The sequence below is a fragment of the Neodiprion virginianus genome, chromosome 5 (assembly GCF_021901495.1).
Source record: "Neodiprion virginianus isolate iyNeoVirg1 chromosome 5, iyNeoVirg1.1, whole genome shotgun sequence".
NCBI lineage: Eukaryota > Metazoa > Arthropoda > Insecta > Hymenoptera > Diprionidae > Neodiprion > Neodiprion virginianus.
The window spans coordinates 16,045,373-16,065,412 of NC_060881.1; the positions used below are offsets into that span (position 1 = coordinate 16,045,373).

The 20,040-nt window shown below is 37.2% G+C and overlaps 1 protein-coding gene across 2 annotated transcripts; it reads right to left on the reverse strand.

Annotated features, from left to right (window-relative positions):
* Positions 1 to 2,096: 2,096 nt before the first annotated feature.
* On the reverse strand, positions 2,097 to 7,434 carry LOC124306085 (uncharacterized). Of its 2 annotated transcripts, XR_006908521.1 has the most exons (4): positions 7,034 to 7,434; positions 4,445 to 4,705; positions 3,783 to 4,015; positions 2,204 to 2,341 (listed from the first exon to the last, which is right to left on the reverse strand). XR_006908521.1 is itself a non-coding variant. In XM_046766245.1 (3 exons), exons 1-3 carry the CDS (start codon positions 7,377 to 7,379, stop codon positions 2,163 to 2,165), a joined length of 786 nt encoding a protein of 261 aa, XP_046622201.1. In that variant the 5' UTR covers positions 7,380 to 7,434; the 3' UTR covers positions 2,097 to 2,162. The 2 variants fall into 2 exon arrangements, 1 of the variants encoding a protein (XP_046622201.1); XM_046766245.1 differs by lacking the exon at positions 3,783 to 4,015 and having other exon boundaries at positions 2,097 to 2,341.
* Between the last annotated feature and the right edge of the window lie 12,606 nt (positions 7,435 to 20,040).

Below are 20,040 nucleotides of genomic sequence, written 5' to 3' on the forward strand. Positions count from 1 at the left end.
CAACACATATTTCGGTGTCCGCTGGAGGCTTATGACCCGTAAAATACGTTTGCTCTTATAATTCAATTAGTTCAAAAACCACAAAAATCAATCCAAGCACGCCAGAAAACGTCTATCGGAGGAATCAACATTTTTTTTGTCGAGGAAATCAATTAAAACAAATAAGGGGCGGAGAAACAAAATAAAAACTATAAAAACTGTCAAAAAAAATCACAAACAGTGTAACCAGTGTCATAAAGTCACTGAAAAAATTTAAATAGATATAAGGAACTTGTGTTGAAGTCATAAAACTTTCTAATGGGGAAGGAACTTCCTCGACTGCGGCACAACGAGTTTTGAATTCGATCTACTCGCAAACGAACTCCACAGTATTCATGAAATTTTAGCATCAACTTGTTCTTAATAGAACCAATCAGCGGGCTTGTTTTAATTCCTGCCAACATTTTCACCAAAGGTGTAGAATCTCTTTAACTAAGAGCTACGTTGTCATGCTTATCACAAAAATGATTAATAACATCAAATTGTAATTATTTTTACTTGTTCATATCTCGCAAGTTTTTTAATGTGTATTGGAATTGTTTTATATGTGGAGCATTGCCTGAGGGATCGATCACAACCAGAACTTGAGATTTTAGATTTCCCCTAGAATTTTTTGTATGAAAGTACAAATCCAAATAGGTCCAAAAATTTTTACCCGCCCCAATTAGCAATATAATTTAATTTCATATTTCGAAGTGCTTATTTTCCTAGAACTGCAATAAACTCAGAAAAATCTCATAAGATGTAACAACACTTTTGAGCCCTTGTCTAAAATAGACTTGTTACAACAAAAGATATGTTTTGAATAATAATTATAAATATTTATAAATTATAAATATTTCATTTCACAATATTTCCATTACTTTATAATTTTACTCGGATGTGCTTTTCTTTTTCGTTATCATAGCAAAAATTCATTAAAATAACTATTTTTTTTTCAAATATCACTCTTCAAAATAAGATATCTTTTTTCTGTAACTACAACTCCATTTTTGATAGCAACTCAGAAATTTTGTCATGTTCCGCTACATTTATCTGTATATTCATCAGATTTCAGAAAATGAGTGCTTTGGAAATAGAAAATTAAATCGTTTCTCAGATAGGGAAAGCTAAATGTTTTTTTTTTAAAGTGGGACATTTTTGGCTAGTACTTTCATATGAAAAGTTCTGGCACAAATTTATGATCTCAACTTCTGATGTTAAGGTAGTTCATCCCAAAATTCGTTTTCTTACTATCGTTTCAAAAAAAAAATATATCATTGGCTGAGAGTAACATTTCAGACTTTGATTCAACAAAATCTCATCGCAGAATTTCGTTCAAAAATGTTGTATCTCCCCAGAGATCACTTTGGACATACGACTCTGTTCAACGAAATTCTAAAATGGAGTTTTGTTGACTCAAAATCTAGGATCAGGTTTTGTTAAACCAAATTTTGAGATATTGTTGCTCTCCACCGATGATATACTTTCATTACAATATTTTACATGAGCAGTTAAAATCTGAATGAGCTTGGCCATAACAATCTAAAAATATTAATTGTCGCTTCAACTGTCAAGATGTTATTCCCTATCTCGAGCCTCCGGTGATATGCTAAAGACCTACATTCCGGTGAATTTTTCAAAAATGTTTCTTAGAACTCTCGTGAAAAACGAGTATGTTATAGAGGATATAGTGACAAAAACTTCCCTTGCTGAGTGTAGTCTGCCGTTCCGTATTGTTTCAGAGTAATTTTTCCAAAAGTTGAGGATTTTGTAACGCGAAAAACGCGAGTCAGCGAAAACGAGAAAAATGCCGACAGTACTAGACTTGTGTCCTGCATTTGTGTGTGTACGAAAGTGGAAGGAAGTACTTTAATTGATACCTCGTAAAATACCTCATATGCTTTATGGAAATGTAATTGATAATTCGAATTAGTAGCCACACGTTTCTAAAATTTTTTTTTAAATAACAAAATTCATTTTCCCGTTTAATTCTATAAATGTAATTTTTAGCATATTTAGCTACTAGCTTCAGCTTCGTATATGATTTACGAGAGTAATGCACGTTTATTTTTTTTGGTTTTTTTTTTTTTTTATTAATTTATAAATTATAATATTTCTAGCTTTATGTACAGTGTTTAAAGTTAGTTGTTGATCTCAGCTGGTTGTAAGCCATCCAAGAAGGAGTGCTTTTGCAGTAAACCAGTCAGTTGATCTATGGGCATATTAGACTGGTCATCATATTTAGAACCAACGGTCCATAACGTTTCAAGGTCGTATATCTTCCTTGCCTGCTGGGAGAAAATGTGCAGCGCTAAGTTTCCTGAAATAAGAGAATAACGATGAAAGTGACGAAATTTTTAATTAAAGCAATTTTGCGTGTCTTTTGAGCGTAATTGATTCAATTGCCTACGATTTCCGTGGTTTTCCAAACATTTTTTCGATTTTTTTTGAATTTTTGAACTTTGTTAATCACAAATGATATGAGATTTTAAAGAAAAATGAAATCTCACGAATGTGTTAGCAATTCGAGAATTTTTTCAATATTTGTCAGACCTCAAGAAAATTGACTAAGAACAAGTTCAAAAGGTCACGAGCACCGAAATTTCATCGCTGTTACAATTAAAAATGCTCATTTTATTAGGCTAATTGTTTCCAAATGATTTCCACTTGTATCAGTAAGAGTAAAAGCAAGTGCGAGATTTGTGGGAGGTAAGCACTTCACCTCTAACTTTGACTAACTAAAAATGAATACTGATAACTCTGTCTAAAATTAAAAAAATTAAAATATGAGAAAAAATAATAAATTTAATTGTTTTAAATTAAGAAATTGTCAAGAGTCTAATAAAAATTCAGAGTTATTTTTCTTTGACAGAATTTTATATCCAAAAAGAATCCTATATGTTGCAGAAAAAAATATTAAGTCAAGAAAGTTATAGATTTTTTTCAGTATTTGATGAACTTTTTAAATTATAATTTTATTGCGCTTTAAACGTTCATTGTTCACGGAAATATATGAGAAACATTTTTTTCTGCAAGAGGAACCTCTATATTGCCTAATTTTCACAATCTTTGGATGTGTGTGTATATTCCGTTAAAAAATCGCCAGAGTGGCGTGAATTGGGGTTCCCAGCATATAAAAATGATTGGATCTAAAAATATAAAATATATATTAGTCCATTTTTCCAACATTAGCTACAATGTGCAAAAATTTCAAAAAATACCATGAGTGTTACAAAACAAAAGTGTCTAAGTTCACAGGGAATACTCTACATATGCATCGCTGAACATTGCTGATACACTACTTGTACTACAGTAGTTGGTCTAACAAAGTAAGAAAAGTGAGTCAAGTGCAAAGTTATCAAATTTATAATAGAAATTGTAATAATTACAAACTTCAGTATGTGGATGGCAATCACTTTTTCATGCAGATGTTGAAAAACATTACAGTATTATTGAAAGTTTAATGATTCAAGAGGAACGCTGGTAAAATTTGATCGAATAGCCAAAAAAAAAATTCTGTTCTATAACCAAAATGGATGAACTGAAAAATTTTGAAAAAAAAATAAGTGCGAAGTTGGCCACACGAGCCAAAGGCAAGCACTGAAATTCCACCAGTACTAGTGTGAACACAGCATGAGTTAATGCGAGGACTGTAATCACACGAGTCAGATATCGCCCACCCACGTGTTGTGACACACGCTTTTTATTCCAACAACTGTGAAGGAAAATTTGATTTGAGAAGAACCGACGGTGCCACTTACAACGTGTGAAATCGGGGTTAAGTAACTCACGCTCAATAACACAGTGCGTAAGTTTTAGTTATTTGAAAGTGCTTGGGCACCAAAAGAAGCCACAGTGTGTAAGCTATTGCATTTCAATTGTGCGCATGCACCAACATCGTTTTACTGCACTGTTCGGAAATGGGGCACTTTAGGTGCGCTCCATAGACTTCGAAAATCGAATTTTCCAAGCAGATGTTAGAAAAAATTCATTTCTGCAAACGAGAAAGAAAAAATCCTATTATGACAATGCAAACTGAGAAATTTTTAATTGTGAATACTACACAATCTTTAACTATTTTTATTTTTTAGCACAAGAAAAAAATAATTCTGGATACCGAATGAAAATAAGCTCTGCACGAGGTTCTACAATTGTTAATCTACAAAATCTAGTATGTGTCACTCCTCTTACTGATCATGGTCATTCGTAATATATTGTCTTCGACAGAACCGAATTGCAAACATTTCTATACATCCATATTTTTCAATTACGAATACAATTATTTGGCATGAAATTTCTCAACTTGGCTCCGACTACCTTGACAAATTTCAAACTCATATCCTTAGCATTTACAGTGCAGTCGCTGTCTAACAGATATAACCGTAGAAGTTCGAAACAAACAAAACAGAATTTAGCTACTGACCTAGGTCTATGGCAATCCAGTCTTTGGAATTTTTTCCCTCAATTTTAGGCACTGGATCTGTGGAGTGTCTTTTCTTCTTGAAAACTCTACGAATTATTTCTGCCGTTGCCTTCATGTGCTTCGACGATCTACCTGTTACTATAATAACATAATCGACGTAGACCAGCTCAGGTGGCACAGCGGCCACAAATAAATCCATAACATTGTTTTTACGGAGGAGATCAACCAGGTCGTCGAGTTCATAGACTCCACTAATCCCACCTATAGAAACATAAACGCATGCTGATAAATTGGTATTCATGACATATTAGGAATCTTGTTATTACAATTACGTACAACTAATTGCCATTCAGCATATGAAGAAATTGCATTAAGGAATAAATAAAAAAAAGTTCAATAACTTAAAACTGATTCAAATAGCTACTTGAAATTTTTTGTACAACCATTGTAAAAATCTGATGATATTTTACTAATAGCGCTTTACCATGTGGTATCAATTCCAATGCATAACTGATTCAGAGATTCGTACTAGTGTATTATTTTAATTTTGCAGCCCTAGGTTAGCTATCATAAATCAGGTAGAAGTTTGTTATGTAAATACGATAAAAGTACAGACAGAAAATCCAGCTACCGCAAATATTAAAGGTTTATAGGATGACAAGAACTTCTGCATAAAATTGATTATTTGAAGAATAACATATTTATATTATGACGTTTCTTAAACCCTAATCATTGGAAATAACTGAATTGTATGTATATATTTCATTTCAATACAACGTTGCAGTTTGCAACCTTGTTAGAACGTAAAATTTTTAAGAAAATTCATTACCTCACAACTTTCGAGATTATGTGAAATTCAATTAACCGTAATGCAGCATCAAACTACTTAGATTTTAACAAAGTAACTTCTTCAATGTCATTCTAAAATTGTCGAATAGTAGATATTTTTCAACAATTCGGTACTTCAAGGCCACCAACTTCAATCTCATTTAATCAGTCATGAGATACGGTTAGCTTTAATGATGTTGACGAGCCAAAAATTAATACTATTTATAATTTTACTACTAGAATAAAGCCAAAAGTAACAGGTGATAGTAAGCTGGTTATCTGTCCAAAACTTTCAGATTATAAGCAAATGCTAAAATATCCAGGAATATATTTAGAAGTCCCTGCGACGTTTTATCGTTTGCTCACCTCCTGCAAGTTTTTTACACATATTATCTGCTGGTTTTTACCTGCCAAGTTCAGTGTCACTACAAGACAGTCGTGATTTCAAGATTTACTAAATTCATATATGTCCGTAAGCAATGATAATTCCTTCAAAAATACGAAAGTAAAATGCACTGAAATCACGAACAGAAGCTGAAATATCAATAAAATGACTTTGAAGGATGAAAAATCTCTGGTGGATTCATTTTATTTCACTCTTAGCAGATTATTTTCTACAAATTCACTAAGACGTTTTTGTTCTGCACTAACTGATTCAGTGTTACCATTTGTAGATCATATTCAATATCGGTACAGTGTTGTGAAATTAAGTACTTAACAATACACATTTCAAAAATGAAGTTTCATTGTCAGTCTGATTGTAGAAAATATTCTTCTCAATAAAATGAGGCATCATCAAATGAAATGGAACACAACTGCTAGATTTTTTGTACATTTTGAAGCAATTTGAACGGAAACATTGAAAACTAAATTTTTGTTACAATTTTGGTATTTCTTTCTTTTGTTTTTTTCAGAGCAAACATTGTTAGCTCATAAATATGTTAACTTGATAAATACTCGATATGCAATTATTTTGTAGTGATATCGATAAAACAATTAATTATTAGCTCATCCGTGTCCTTAAGCAACTTCTATGTGCTTGCCATATATGATGTTCAACAACGTATTCATCACCATTTGAAATATAATGAATTTATATTGACTAGAAATAAAATAAGCTGTTTCGTTTGGTATGGGTAAACTCATGTACACTTGTCCTTGCCATAATATAATGCGTGAATATATTACACATTAATGTTGCGAACGGAAGAGCAAATGTGGATAAATGCTGCATGTATTCTTACTATAAACTGAACTTATTCTCAGGTCATTCCAAACACATGTTCGTCTGGTAATTACTGAGAGCGATCTTATGCAACCCGCCTCTAGATCATACAAAAATGTCTTATGCTTCAATGGAAGTGCATTCCCAATGCGTTATTAGATATTTTGATCAATTAAGAATGATTGATGACTCACATTTTTGCTTATTTTGAATGATTGATAAATATAGATTGGCGGGATATTTGAGCTCATATTTAACGTTTCGTACTTTTGAATACCTTGCCAAATTTCATTTATATTCAAGACCTTATTATTTGATTTTTTTTTTTACCAAACTTGATTGATTGAAATTTTTGGGACTCATCAGATGCCAAACTTATAACAATTTATGACAATCAGAAAATTCAGGAGACACAGACATTTTGAATGTATATAGTGACCTATGTCGGTTCACTCTGTGATGCGAATAGTCTCAGCGATAGACAAAAAATATTTTCCTAACCAGATGGGACGCAGCCAGTAGTACTGAAATCTTACGGTTTAAATTAATCCCTTCATATATGTCGGATTCCTCATAAGGTGTAACAATTTCTTCGAGGTTTATCTTTGCTCGTTCTTCATCAACATCAAAAATGATTGGCGCATCTTCGTCTCGAAATACTTTGTACTTCGGAGGAACAATTCCGGTAAGGTTATGGTTGTGATGCTCCTCTTCGAATGACGACGACACCTTTCCTGGCGGGCGATCATTGACGGGATCATTGTATGTATTCAATTTACCTACTAAATGTATCAAACGTCTAGTTTCAACTGCTTTTTGTGAAAAGGACCAAACTCCCAACAGTTTATTCATATGCAGTAAGCTTCGAAATACGGTACGCATTCTGATTTCACATTGACCGTCACCCACAGTGTGAGTAGTATAAAAGGTGGTGAACTGACTCTCGGTCTCTGAAATCCACTATTGATGTCACTCTGTAGCGGGATTCTGTAATTCTCTACAGACAATTGTCGCTGTCGCTAGGTGGCGACAGTTGTCGCTTGCATCGACGATCCTAGCGATGTAGGGTGATTCTGTAACTTAGACAAAATAAATGTCGATAGATTTTCAGCAAATTTGACAACATCGCAGATATTATCACTAAAAATCTAGTAACTTCGGACAGATCATTTGTGAACGCAAACAAAATCTGTATCTTTGCCGTGATCTTTCCTCGAGTTGTATAAAAAAACTTTTCTCCGATGAATCAAACATGGAAAAAAATGGAACGGTGCAAGTATACTGAGCCCAAACAGTTCCAATGGTTTTAGCTACTTTGAGTACTATTAACTATATAAATGTTGCAATGCTCAACTAAATTGATTTGGAGAAAAGGCCTTATGTCCTCTGTTAGTCATCTATTAATGATTAGAATCATTCTATCCAAGTAATTGTATAAAATTCGGAAATATTTTTTTAGGTTACTTTGACTGAGCCCTCTTTATAAGTCTATTTCTCAGCATCGAAAGAGTTTATTAAATACTATTATTTAATCAACCCTTACGATATCTCATAAATGGACTTATATATTTGGAAAGATATTGAGGATTGAGTAACTTAACCTTAAAAGTATGTTTCTGAATTTTATACAATTACTTGGATAATGAACACTGTTTTATATAGAACGTTAAAACGATCATATTATTGTGCTGAAAAAAATAATTGCTTGTTAAAGTGGATCTTCATATTCACTTGCATGATGAAGTTTTCAATCTTTTTTAAATCTAAATACTATTTTGAAGGCTAGAGAAAAATTCACGCGCAACACATTTATACGTTGTTGCACTAATACTATCGTCCACTGTGTCACTGATTATCGTTACGCCTTAGCGAGACTTCCATATCCATCGCTAGCATACCGACAATCATCGTAACCTAACGATTCGAACTAGCGACAAATATCGTTAACCGCGTCGTACAGAATCACCACTAGCGACAATTGTCGATAGGCAGCGTTAACGATAGCGATAATCGTCGCTAGAGAGTTACGGAATCCCGCTACTGAGATCGTTTTGAAGTAGTACGGCTGAAATCCACCAGGGGCATCATGTACCCACAAGCATGATATAAACAATAATGTGTCACTTCCTTTGAAGGTTTATATATTTATTATCTTAATATATATAAATCTCGTGTCACGATGTTTGTCCTCAATGGACTCCTAAACCACTTAACCGATTATAATAAATCTTAATATATATAAATCTCGTGTCACGATGTTTGTCCTCAATGGACTCCTAAACCACTTAACCGATTATAATAAAATACGCACACCATGTGCAGTTCGATCCAACTTGAGAGATAGGATAGTTTAAATCTCAAATTATAGTCGCAATTTTAATTTATTGCTAATTATTTGTCTGTTATTATTCGACAGTCACAATTATCTGTTAACTCCGAATGATTCTAACAGATGTCGATACCTTTCGACTGGGTTGAGTAAGTAATCAATAGATGGCGCTGCTATGGTAAATCTACGAACGTGTCATATAAGCTACATTTTAACAGCATAACTAGCAACCCATCCCGGCTTCGCACGGGCATATAATAATATAATAAAAGAAAATACACAATGTTTACAGTGAGTTTCTAGAAAAATAACATTTATATTATTACTTAATATTATTATATGCCCGTGCGAAGCCGGGATGGGCTGCTAGTAGACTTATAAAGATAGACTGAGCGCTCCTATAAGAGGCACTGATAATTACATATAAAGGACAGAGAAATACCGGGAGTACTGCTCTCTCTTTTCAATCGGCGTCATAGTGGGAGACAACGGAGCAGTGGAAGTGGAACAGCTATAGATATAGGCGAATAATTTCGCCTCATTCTCCTCTACCGCCTCGATCCCCGCCAGAAATATCGTCAGAGAGAGAAAGGAGTCTCCCGACATATTTCTGTCCTTTAGATGTTTGCTTCAAGCGGCTCATAGGAGTGCTCAGTCTATCTTTATAAGTCTACGGTATTTATGTACACTTGAGGACAATGAATCTAGGACGGCTAATTTTTTACACTAGTCAGTTATGTTGGCAACACAGAGAAACCTACAGGGCTATAGTGGGCCGAGCGTGAAACAAACTCAATCTCGATAAACATAACGTGACCCATGACCGTCGAATCTAACTTTAGAATACGTGCTGTAACAGTTGAATTTAGCCGCCAGAGAGACTACGGAACTCAGTGATAGGTAGGTCCGTAGGGAGAGGGGCTTTCACCTGAGCGGTGATACGACAGAGGAGAATCGATCGAGAAGTGGAAGAGAGAGGACGGTTTCGAATCGATCGAGCGGGAAGCGGGAGACGACGGATGAGGTTGATCGTCATAAGAGTGCGCTCGAAATAAAGAATCATCACGAACGAAGAGAGACAACCGACGAAAAAAGTAAACGCATTCGGATTCCCGATCGAGGAAAACCCACCAAGAATGACGGACGAGGGAATTCGAATTGGCCGGACACGGAATTAAGGATCTGAAGAATATCCCCGATGACGCTAATGATAAGTTTTATCTACGTTCTGACCTGTCCTATTTTATTTATAATTTTATGAGTATGACTTTTATGAAATTGTTGTCGTCCTAGATGTCCGCCGTCCCCATTTTATTTATACATTTATTTATTCTTTTCGTTGATATTTATTCGCTTCTCGTATTCGATTCTAATTTTATCCATACATGTCATTGAGTCATACCAACGTCCGAAATTTCGTTTAAAATAAAAACAATTAAACACCATAAAAGAAAATTGTTACGGAAGATTTTCGTTGATTGCGAGGGGCTCCGCAATTGGAGGGAATCCTAGTCTATAAAAACCGCGAGAACGAAAAGACCGTTACAGTGCCAATCTAACAAGTCATTATCCCCGCGATATTCTTAGGTTAGATTCGATGGTCATGAATTATGTTATCTTTGTTGAGATTAAGTTTGTTTCGCGCTCGGCCGACTGTGGCGCTGTAGGTTTCTCTGTGTTGCCATGTGGTTGCCATCATAACTGTCTGGGCTGAGTTCAGAAACCTTACCCGAGTGAACTCGGATTTCATAGTGTCTCTGTCTAACACATGAGATTAAACAAAGACACGATGTGATACTCGAGTCACTCAGGTAAGGTTTCTGAACTCAGCCCTGGTGTAAAAAATTAGCCGTCTCAGATTCATTGTCCCCAACACAGTAGTGTCTCGTGCTCTCGCGATCTTAGAGGTTATACGAAAGACAGTGGCGCGAGGCTGTCGTCGTGGTTTCTCACCATCTCCTGTCAACTGCTCCGCCCGCCATGGGCACATAAGATACGAGTAGAAAGGAAACAAAAGTCGAAAAAAAAAGTTAGCCACGGTGCATGCATCATTGAACATTACTGTATACTTGACGGCTAATTTTTTACACTAGACAGTTATGTTAGCAACACAGAGAAACCTACATCACCATAGTCGACTGAGCGCGAAATTGGAGGTTGGATTGAACATGGATTGAACAAGTCATTATCCCAGCGGTATTCTAAGGTTAGATTTGACTGTCATGGGCACTGATATATGTGTATATATATTGTAACGTTAAGTCTTTTCTGCCCGTGGTCGAGCACCAATTTGTAACGCTAAATTTTGTTACTTTCGGATGAGGACTTACCGTTGACACTTTGGCGCGATTCTCTACTTATCCGCAATATCAAACTATAATAAAATAATTACGTTGGGCGCCAGACGCGTTAGCGTCAATTTTCAAACAATAATGTAAATCAATAAAGTTAACACAAAACCGTACAAAAGAGATAAATAGAGAACCCGTTGTATGGCTGGCTAGGCACAGGTACGATCGCGTACATCCCGGTAGAGTGGCGGAATTCAAGGCAGCTAACAGTAATTCCAGAATTAAAGAAAATAACAACATAAAGAATAAACTCCAGGCAAAAGGGAAGATGAACAGGTCAATCGATCATATATTGTCGAGAAGGTTACATGAGTGAGACAGGCAAATAAGATGATATCGACAGCGGTAGTTAATAAAATGAATAATCGTTATTCACAAAAATATCGGTAGAATAGCAGTAAACGGTAGCTTTAACACGAGAGACGGTAGTTAACAGAGAAAAATTGACGTATGCCGAGAGATGCGATATAATGCAAGAGTTGACTTAAAACTACACGTCACTGGGCGACGTGATCTTACCCAGGTTGCAAACGACGCTACGAAAATTATTATTCTGTTAATTAGAACGAGAGAGCTTTACTGCGATCGGTAGAAAACAACGTAACGGTAGTTCGGTTGATGATACGTCAAATTTACCATAAATTATAACCAAGATGAGAGATTGACATTTAGTAACAATTTACCAAGTCGGCAAACGATCGACTAGGTAGCCTTCGGTAGAATTATTCATACGGTAGATTCGATAATTTACAATCATTACATAATTGAGGAATTAAATAGTGAATTCCTAAATATAACTTTTGAGAGAATACCAAAATACAAAGTTATGAGAGTGAGAGAATTTCGGAGAATTTACAAAATAGAGAAATACACTAAAGGACACCGCAATACAAAAGAATAAGTTACAGAACTTAATTTAACAAAATACGGAGAAATAAATAACAGGCAAAAATAATATAAAATGGCCAATAGTAACAAAGAAAAATGCGGTAATATCTAGGGGTGATTCTACGCTCGCTTGTACTCCATGGAACTCGATATACGATACAATAGGCACAAAAATAAATAAAAATATAATAAGCGATAACAGAAATAAAATATAAAGCACACTACTATTACAAAGAGAGTATGGAATAAAATATGAAGCCAATAGGGCTCAAAATACGATAGAAACTACAGAAGCAAGATAATAGAGATTCACAAATAATCAGAAAAGTCATAAATACAAGAAATAATTATTTGGCAGTTACGAGGTCGCTCAGATACGAAAATAATAAGTTACTGAAATCATGCAGCCCCACGGAAGTCGTGGACCATGATTCACACAAAACGGCATCACACGATGCAACCAAGAAACAATAAATATAATATTAATGACCGAAATCATGCAGCCACACGGCGGCTTACTGCAACTTTAACCGTGGACCATGATTCACGCAAAGTCGATAAATACTATGAGAAAGAATAGAAATTATGAGCAACTTCGTAACGGTACAATTCAAAGGCAGAAGCCTTACCTTAACGGTTGACCTCAGGCACACAAACTGATTCTAATTTAAACTATACTTCACAAAAGCAAAACTGATAAGGAAAGGAAAAAGGATGCAAAGAGTTTAGAAGGATAAACGATAGCGGTAGAATAAACAATAGGTCGGTAGCAAAAGAAGGAAAAGGTGTCGGCAGCTTAAATCGGTAGTAATGGTCGGGAGAATAATCGAAAACGAAGCTGTTCCTCAACAGGTCGAGCGTAGAATAGCGGGTCGTAGTTCAGCTCGCCGATCTCGCGGTTGTCGTGAGGTGATTCTTCTTTGATTGGTCGGTTGACCCCCACCGCAAATAGGCCATCCCCCTGTGGCGAATATCGGTTACTGCGTGGTCATACGTTTTCCAAAAATTACCGCTAGATGTGGTGTAATGTGCTGCTCGCGATTTCGTCGTTGACACCAACTCGTACGATTTGTAGTCGCTTCAATTTACGGTCCAGGCTGCCTATTATCGGGGACTTCTTCGACAGAGGCATACAGAGGGTGCCTCTCGGTCAAAGTTACCGGGTGGAGAGTGACGCCTCATTGTTCACCTCCACCGGCTTTTGTACAGGCAGTAGCTAGCTGCCTGTACTTGAGGTCGTGCAGTCAGACGGTTGGCCAAACCGTGGACCACGACCCACGCAATTAGTCCCTGCCGATAGGAAGGCAGCGTCGATCCTCAGAATGATGGCTTTATCACCCTGGACGTAGTGGTTTGGGGTCGGTCCGGCACCAGGCCGGTAAGTCGGAGGACGGCAGGCTACGGTCTGCCCTTCACGCCATCCTTACGGCATCCGATAGAGTTGGCGGCTGGTTCCTCTTCGAGGAACGATGCCCTCGGCCATCGGGAGGATTTTTATCTCCCTGTTCACCGGTAGTCGAGGCGATACGGAAGGTTCGGGTGGATGCTACCCCAGGTGTATATCAAGGTGCACCAAGGTAGCCAGTGTAGTCTGATGAGACCGTCAGTAGGCGAAGTCGTCGAGAGCTGCAAACGGTAGCTAGTGGTCCCTCGTTGATCGGGATCGTTGTCGTCCATGTACCTTGTTAGCGTGCGCCGAAGCGCGAAATAAAGGATTTACAAAAAAAAAGAATTAGTTAAAAGTAGTTATTGCCTATTTTGTATCGAGTTCGGTTGGAGTACCCTGGTGAGGACGCGTAAACTAAAAATAATAGCGGTTGTGTGCCCTTGTGACGGGCGATTCTGAAACGCCACGTTACAATATATATCAGTGGTCATGGGTTATGTTAAGTTTATTGAGATTAAGTTTATTTCGCGCTCGGCCCACTATGGCGCTGTAGGTTTCTCTGCATTGCCAACACAACTGTCTAGGGTGCGTTTGCGGAGCACGCCTACGCGCTTTGAGCGCTAACGCTTACGGACCCGTTCGACTTGGGACTAGCGCGCTTATGTTCGCTAACGCTCACGCCGTTCGATTTGGCGTTGTAAATTGACCGTAACGCTCACACTGCCCCACCTCGCCAGAGTCAGCATTTGTACGCGTTCCAGTTCCGTGATTCCGAGTGTCCATGCTAACGCATACGATCGCTGTGAGCGACAAGTCGAACGGCAGAAAATGCTTAAAGCACTTGGGGGTGCTCCACGAACGCACCCCTAGTGTAACACCTGTGTAAAATTTGAAGGCTTACGTAATAGAACATATAGTGTATAAAATATACGTATTGAAAAACAAGTGTCTATACTAATATTAAAAATTTTTTAAGTGGCAGGTTTATGCTTACTTCTTTGTAAAAAAGTCCACAATTTTCCTCTATTTCACAACGAAAGCTCGGCCTGTTATTCGAAAAACCAGGGACTAAATAATCTTTCGGATGATTGACGTTTCGTTTAAACCAAATCATCATTCGGATAATTGACGTCTGGGATAATCGACGCTCTACGAGCGCATACTGTCAAACTCATCGACATAGAGAACGGACCGCGTATTCCCGCCTAAGCAATGCACAGAACATGTGCACCATTGTGCAAGCAAGGTAGAGCACTGTTAGCGTTGACTTTATTGGCGCAATCGCTGTCTCTTGATAAGACCTCTATTGACTGAATATCTCATAAACATAGCTGAACAAAGACACGAATAGTCCCGTACCGTTATCTGTCTCTTTCTATTAGGTGGATACATTTTTGGCCTGCTCTCGCAGACCGTTTTCTATTAGCTGCTCCTGACCACGGAACATTGAAGAGGAGCACTATCTTGGTTGGATATCGAGTCGAAAAGTGGTTCCAAAAAAATCTGCCGGTGGGTAGCGCTGTAATCGGCCCGGACCCCTAATATCGGTGGTAGGCGGAAAATACAAACCCGGAAATGAAGTCTACGCGATTGATATATAAAACCAACCAAATTGAACATAATGGTCCACGCAAGAGAAACTTGTTGAAAATCATCTCCTAAAATTGGACTGTGACGTAGACGACTGACGGGAAATATATACCTTTATTGTTCCGTGGCTCCGTACCTCTAACGCCAACGCGGAAACTGTCATTTGCAAATTGCCTTCAACATGGCCGCTATGCCGAACGTGGAGGGTCTTGAGCGATTGGAACGCTACCTGGATGCTATATGAAAAAAGGCACCATATTCGTAGTCAGAGTTTGTGCTTCTCTTTAATGCTCCTTGGCTGACAGTTACCGTCTGATTGAGCAGCCGACGCAATACCCAATCGCAACCGTCAGAAAATGTCCATAGGAGCTCACCGTTACCTGTGGGCAACTGCTGTCGGTCTTGTTACGAAAAACAGTTCGTCGTTTCGGAGCTGATCCGAAGTAAAATAAATCAGACACACGTTAATCGTGTTAATCAAATCATCGGATTCCTTCGACGGTCAATTTATCACTGTAATCCGAAAGTCATAAGTAACAAAATACTTTACCAAAACTTTGCGCTTCCCTTGAGAACATAACCTCTTCCGAGTTCTTGACAGTCGCGATTAGCATTACGTCGGCTGCTCAATCACACGGTAACTGTCAGCCAATAAGATTCAAACGACTTAACGCATGCGCATAAGATGCGCACGTTCCTCATGGACATACGGTATATGGGCCGAAAATACCGACATAAATATTTCTCTCATTAACTTTGCCTTTCAAGCATAAATATATGCCAAAATTGCGAAATTGATGAAACTTTTTTTACACAGAGCTGCGAAGGGGTTAATTATTAACAGATAGTAACATTTAATATTACACAATAAATTTCCGAAAACAAAGCGTTAAGATGGCGTCTGTGAGAGTTTGACTGTTTATTTTGTGTTGCCAACCAGCAGGCGTTATTTTCTTTTACGCGCGTATAGTGCATTCAAATTGCCAATGCGCCAGACGAATCTAGCGCTGCGAGCGGCGGTATTGGAACGACAAATTTCCAACCAGAATGTGGCCCACTTTTTTAGCGCGGAGATATGTCTTCTCCCCTATTTCTTCATGTATGCAGACTAGGACCGTGTTTGTAAATTGACTGCCAGTACTAAAAATTTCCTAGGACAGAGACAGTTGTCCATGAACTCGGCAGCGTAAAAGAGATAAAAGATTGCTGACAGTACTGTCAGTCAATTTTCGAACAGCAGCGTTGTCATCGTAAGGTTCCGAAGTGAAGTTGGTAAGAATGGACTATATATATATATATATATATATATACATATATTAGACTGGGCCAAAAAAATTGACCATTTTTTTTTTTGAAAAATATATTGAGAATATCATTCAGTATGGCAAAAAAAAAAATTTCATGAAATTTTAAGCCCTTAATATTAACTTCAAGAGGTCTATCATCGCTATTTTTGATTTTTATCAGACAAGTTATTCTCAATTAAAATTGAAGAAAAACTTGAAATTTCAATTTTTTCTTCAATTTTAATTGAGAATAACTTTTGAAAAATTAAATTGAGGCAAAAATATTAAGAGATCTTTTTTGTAGAACATTAAATTTCCTTTAAGAATCTGTCATGATCTTTTTTATACATTCATTGATTCGTTAGTCACAAAATTCCAAATTAAAAAAAGTCAAATCGAGAAATTATATCAATTTATTAAGCTTAATTACTCGGAAACGGCTTGTCTGACAAAAATCTATAATCAGACCTTTTTTGTAGGGAATTTAATTTTATAAAGGGATAAGTGAACATAAATTTTTTCACTTCAATGTTTCGACAGTTCTGACGTAAAACATCAAATTATTACTAAAAATCAAAAATAGCGATGATAGACCTCTTAAAGTTAATATTAAGGGCTTAAAATTTCATGAAAGTTTTTTTTTTGCCATACTGAATGATATTTTCAATACATTTTTCAAAAAAAAAATAGTCAATTTTTTTGGCCCAGTCTAATATATATATATATGTATAAACATCCATCGGGACCGAAATGAAATTGCCCCTCACATGAAAGAGCATATTGTAAAGCACGCGTGACCGTGTTAATTTATGTGGAAAAAGTGTTGATTATCGTCATTATATTAAAGTAGAATATAAAATTGACCGCATATCACTTAGCAAAGATAGCAAAAATATAATGCTTTTTAATTGAGTATCTCCATCAAAAAAATAAGTAAAGGTTAAGATCAACATGACCTCACAAACTAGTTATAAATTTTTGGGGAAGACGGTTTCATGAAAGAAAAAATGGACAGTGTAACCTCTGCGAAAGTGTCACACGTAGACAGCCTCAATATTCAATTTTCCATTTAATTGAAGTATTTGGGAGAAAGATCACTTGAAAATTAAAAGTGTCTCATTCTTGCTCTCGTGTGTGTTTTTATCCGTCTCGGTCTAGTCTCCCCACCACTCGTCGGATTTTTGAGATATCAACGCCGTTCAGCGTCAGCTAGCGCAAGCCTTATTGTACGGATTTTTGATGCCAGATAAAATGTACCAAGATCGGACTCCTGTACTCTAGTCTCCATGCCTTTGTGACGTCGAACGGTACCTGGTGGAAATTTCCAGATGTTAGACACCGGAATCGTGCACACAGCTACAGTTAGACTCACATCAGTAGTTTGGGTCACCAATTACCGATAAAGTATTGAAATACACCGGACAACGGGCATTCTGTCGCTCTAATCAAACGAACCGAGGAAGGAGTAATTATTGGATAAAAGATTTAATTAATTGGCTTACCTTTTGAGAATAATCTGGATATGATGACTTGCAGCGTAAATTGGTGAGAGGATTTAACGGAATGACTGATTTTAATATATTTGGATACTTTGATTAACTTGGGTTTATTTTATAAGTTCAATATTTCAAGTCACAAAAACGGAGTTACTTAGTGTAAGATCTTAAATTAATATGACAAAATGGAGCTGAAAGCTCGCTGGACTTTTGGGCAGAGTAACGTTGTATGAAAAGTTTAAATGCAAAAGGCAAAAGAATTTTAACGCGAGACTGTACCGGAACGAGATGACGAATCTGGTGGTAGAAACCAAGAGGACGATCCGATGATCGGTTGCCGTTTTTATAGGTGTTGATCGTTGCGCAGAACGATCCCCTTCTTTAGATTTTGTCAACTTTTGCGCACCTTCCCCTTTTTCTAGGAATTATAATTAGGGCACGACATCTTCGCCGCATGCACGCCTGTGATCTTAGTTCTTTAGCTATCACTGTATTGCAAGCTTTTACATATGGTATAACGCTGCACTGGTGCGGCGGTGTAGGTGCGGGGTCGTTGCTCTGTAATTTTCCATTCTGCGTGGGCTTTGTTATTGGGGCAGCAAGCCCCCCTTGGCCCCTCGGCTACCGTGCTTCTTGCCCCCAGTCGGCGTTAGGACTCGAGCCGATTTTAGCAGTTATTTCCTAATATGGTAATCGCAGTGCGTATGCGCTAGAGGTGACCCATGTTTCGTGGTGTATGTTAGTGCCGTGTGCATTTTCGGGGTCACGATGCACTGAATTCTAGTTCCTGTTTACTTCTTAAATATTCTTACTATCCTGTTCGTTACAAAGTCTATACATTAAGATTGTCATATTGGTTACTCGTCGTTTGTTACTTTTATAGCGTGTAAATATGTAAAATTGCATATATATTATAATTGATTACTGTCGTTCTTCACCTAGAGTACAATAGCGATTGTTTATGAGACATAGTTGCTATTTGCTTAACGTTATTAGAATCGCGCTGCTGCGAATATTCTTAGGTGTTTGTATTACAACTATCTTAACAGATTTAGGGTATTTAACAATTTGATAATTCGTAGTTTTAGAGCAGGTTTACATGTGTGCTTTCGTATATAATTCTCTTCTGTAATTAGTAATTCTTATATCGATATAAATCGGCTTGGAAGCTTCTAGAACGTTTTTCTTATGTTTGTTGGTTGCCTGTTATTGGGCGTTGCCACGTATGCATCTTTGAGTTTATTGCGAGTTGATTTACCTTCAATCGTTTAGTTGGTAAGTTTCCTAATGTGTTCTTCAGATGAAGCTCTGTATGGCTTCACATTGGAGATCTGCATTGCCTTCAAAAAGTTGCGCGTGTTGCCCACAATACGGCGTTACGGAGGAGGGTATAATTCATGCTGGATAATTAGTATTCACGGTTTTGAAGGTTTTGCACTTTCTGGTTTTATGGATTATTGCAGCAGTGCTATCTTTACATTATATTGGTTATACATTTATCTATGGCACGGTCTTACATACAGGTCCGGAAACTAGTAGGGTGGGGAATGACTCAGATGATGAGGCAAAACCGTGATTCTCGTCTTCACCGTCTGCAGCGCTGCCCCCTCGGGGTGAGCCAATCATAAATCAGATCCGAATAGCTGATTTTTCGGAATCAACAATCCTGAATAACACTCAAAAGTGAAGAAAGATGCGAATAAAAAATGATTGAGATGTTTACTAGCATTCCATGGCGGGCGTGATAATTGTTTTATTTTAACGGAATCCTCAAATGTTTAAGTCAATAAAATCCATAAACATCAAGCGAGGGCTCACAACTTTTGAGACAGCTTGAGATCTTGTGTAGATGATCCACCGTTTACACACTTTACACTGAGTTATGAACTGTCAAAAACTTCGATGAGCAGGTTATCTTATCGGTATATATCTATATCTATCATACCCCGGGCCAATGGCGCCTCTAGCGGATAGATAGGAAACAGGACCGTGTGCCTCACTAACGGTGACACCCCCTAACACTCAAAAGTGCCGGAGTTACCAGACCTGTATGTAAGACCGTGATCTATGGTTTTACAATCTTCTATACTCCAGGCCATATGGTATAGCGTAAGTTGCTTATAGTATAGCTCTCAGTTCCGAATGCACAAATGGCATTGTCGAGTGTTATATAATAATTGGATATAATCGTGTTAGTTAATCATGGTGTTAATATG

Coding starts and splice junctions, on each gene's coding strand:
- LOC124306085 (XM_046766245.1), bottom strand. CDS start 7,379: ATGCGTACCGTATTTCGAAGCTTACTGCATATGAATAAACTGTTGGGA. Junction 4,706..7,033: donor TGAAGGGATTAATTTAAACC/GTAAGATTTCAG, acceptor ATGTTTCTATAG/GTGGGATTAGTGGAGTCTAT. Junction 2,342..4,444: donor CTGGATTGCCATAGACCTAG/GTCAGTAGCTAA, acceptor CTCTTATTTCAG/GAAACTTAGCGCTGCACATT.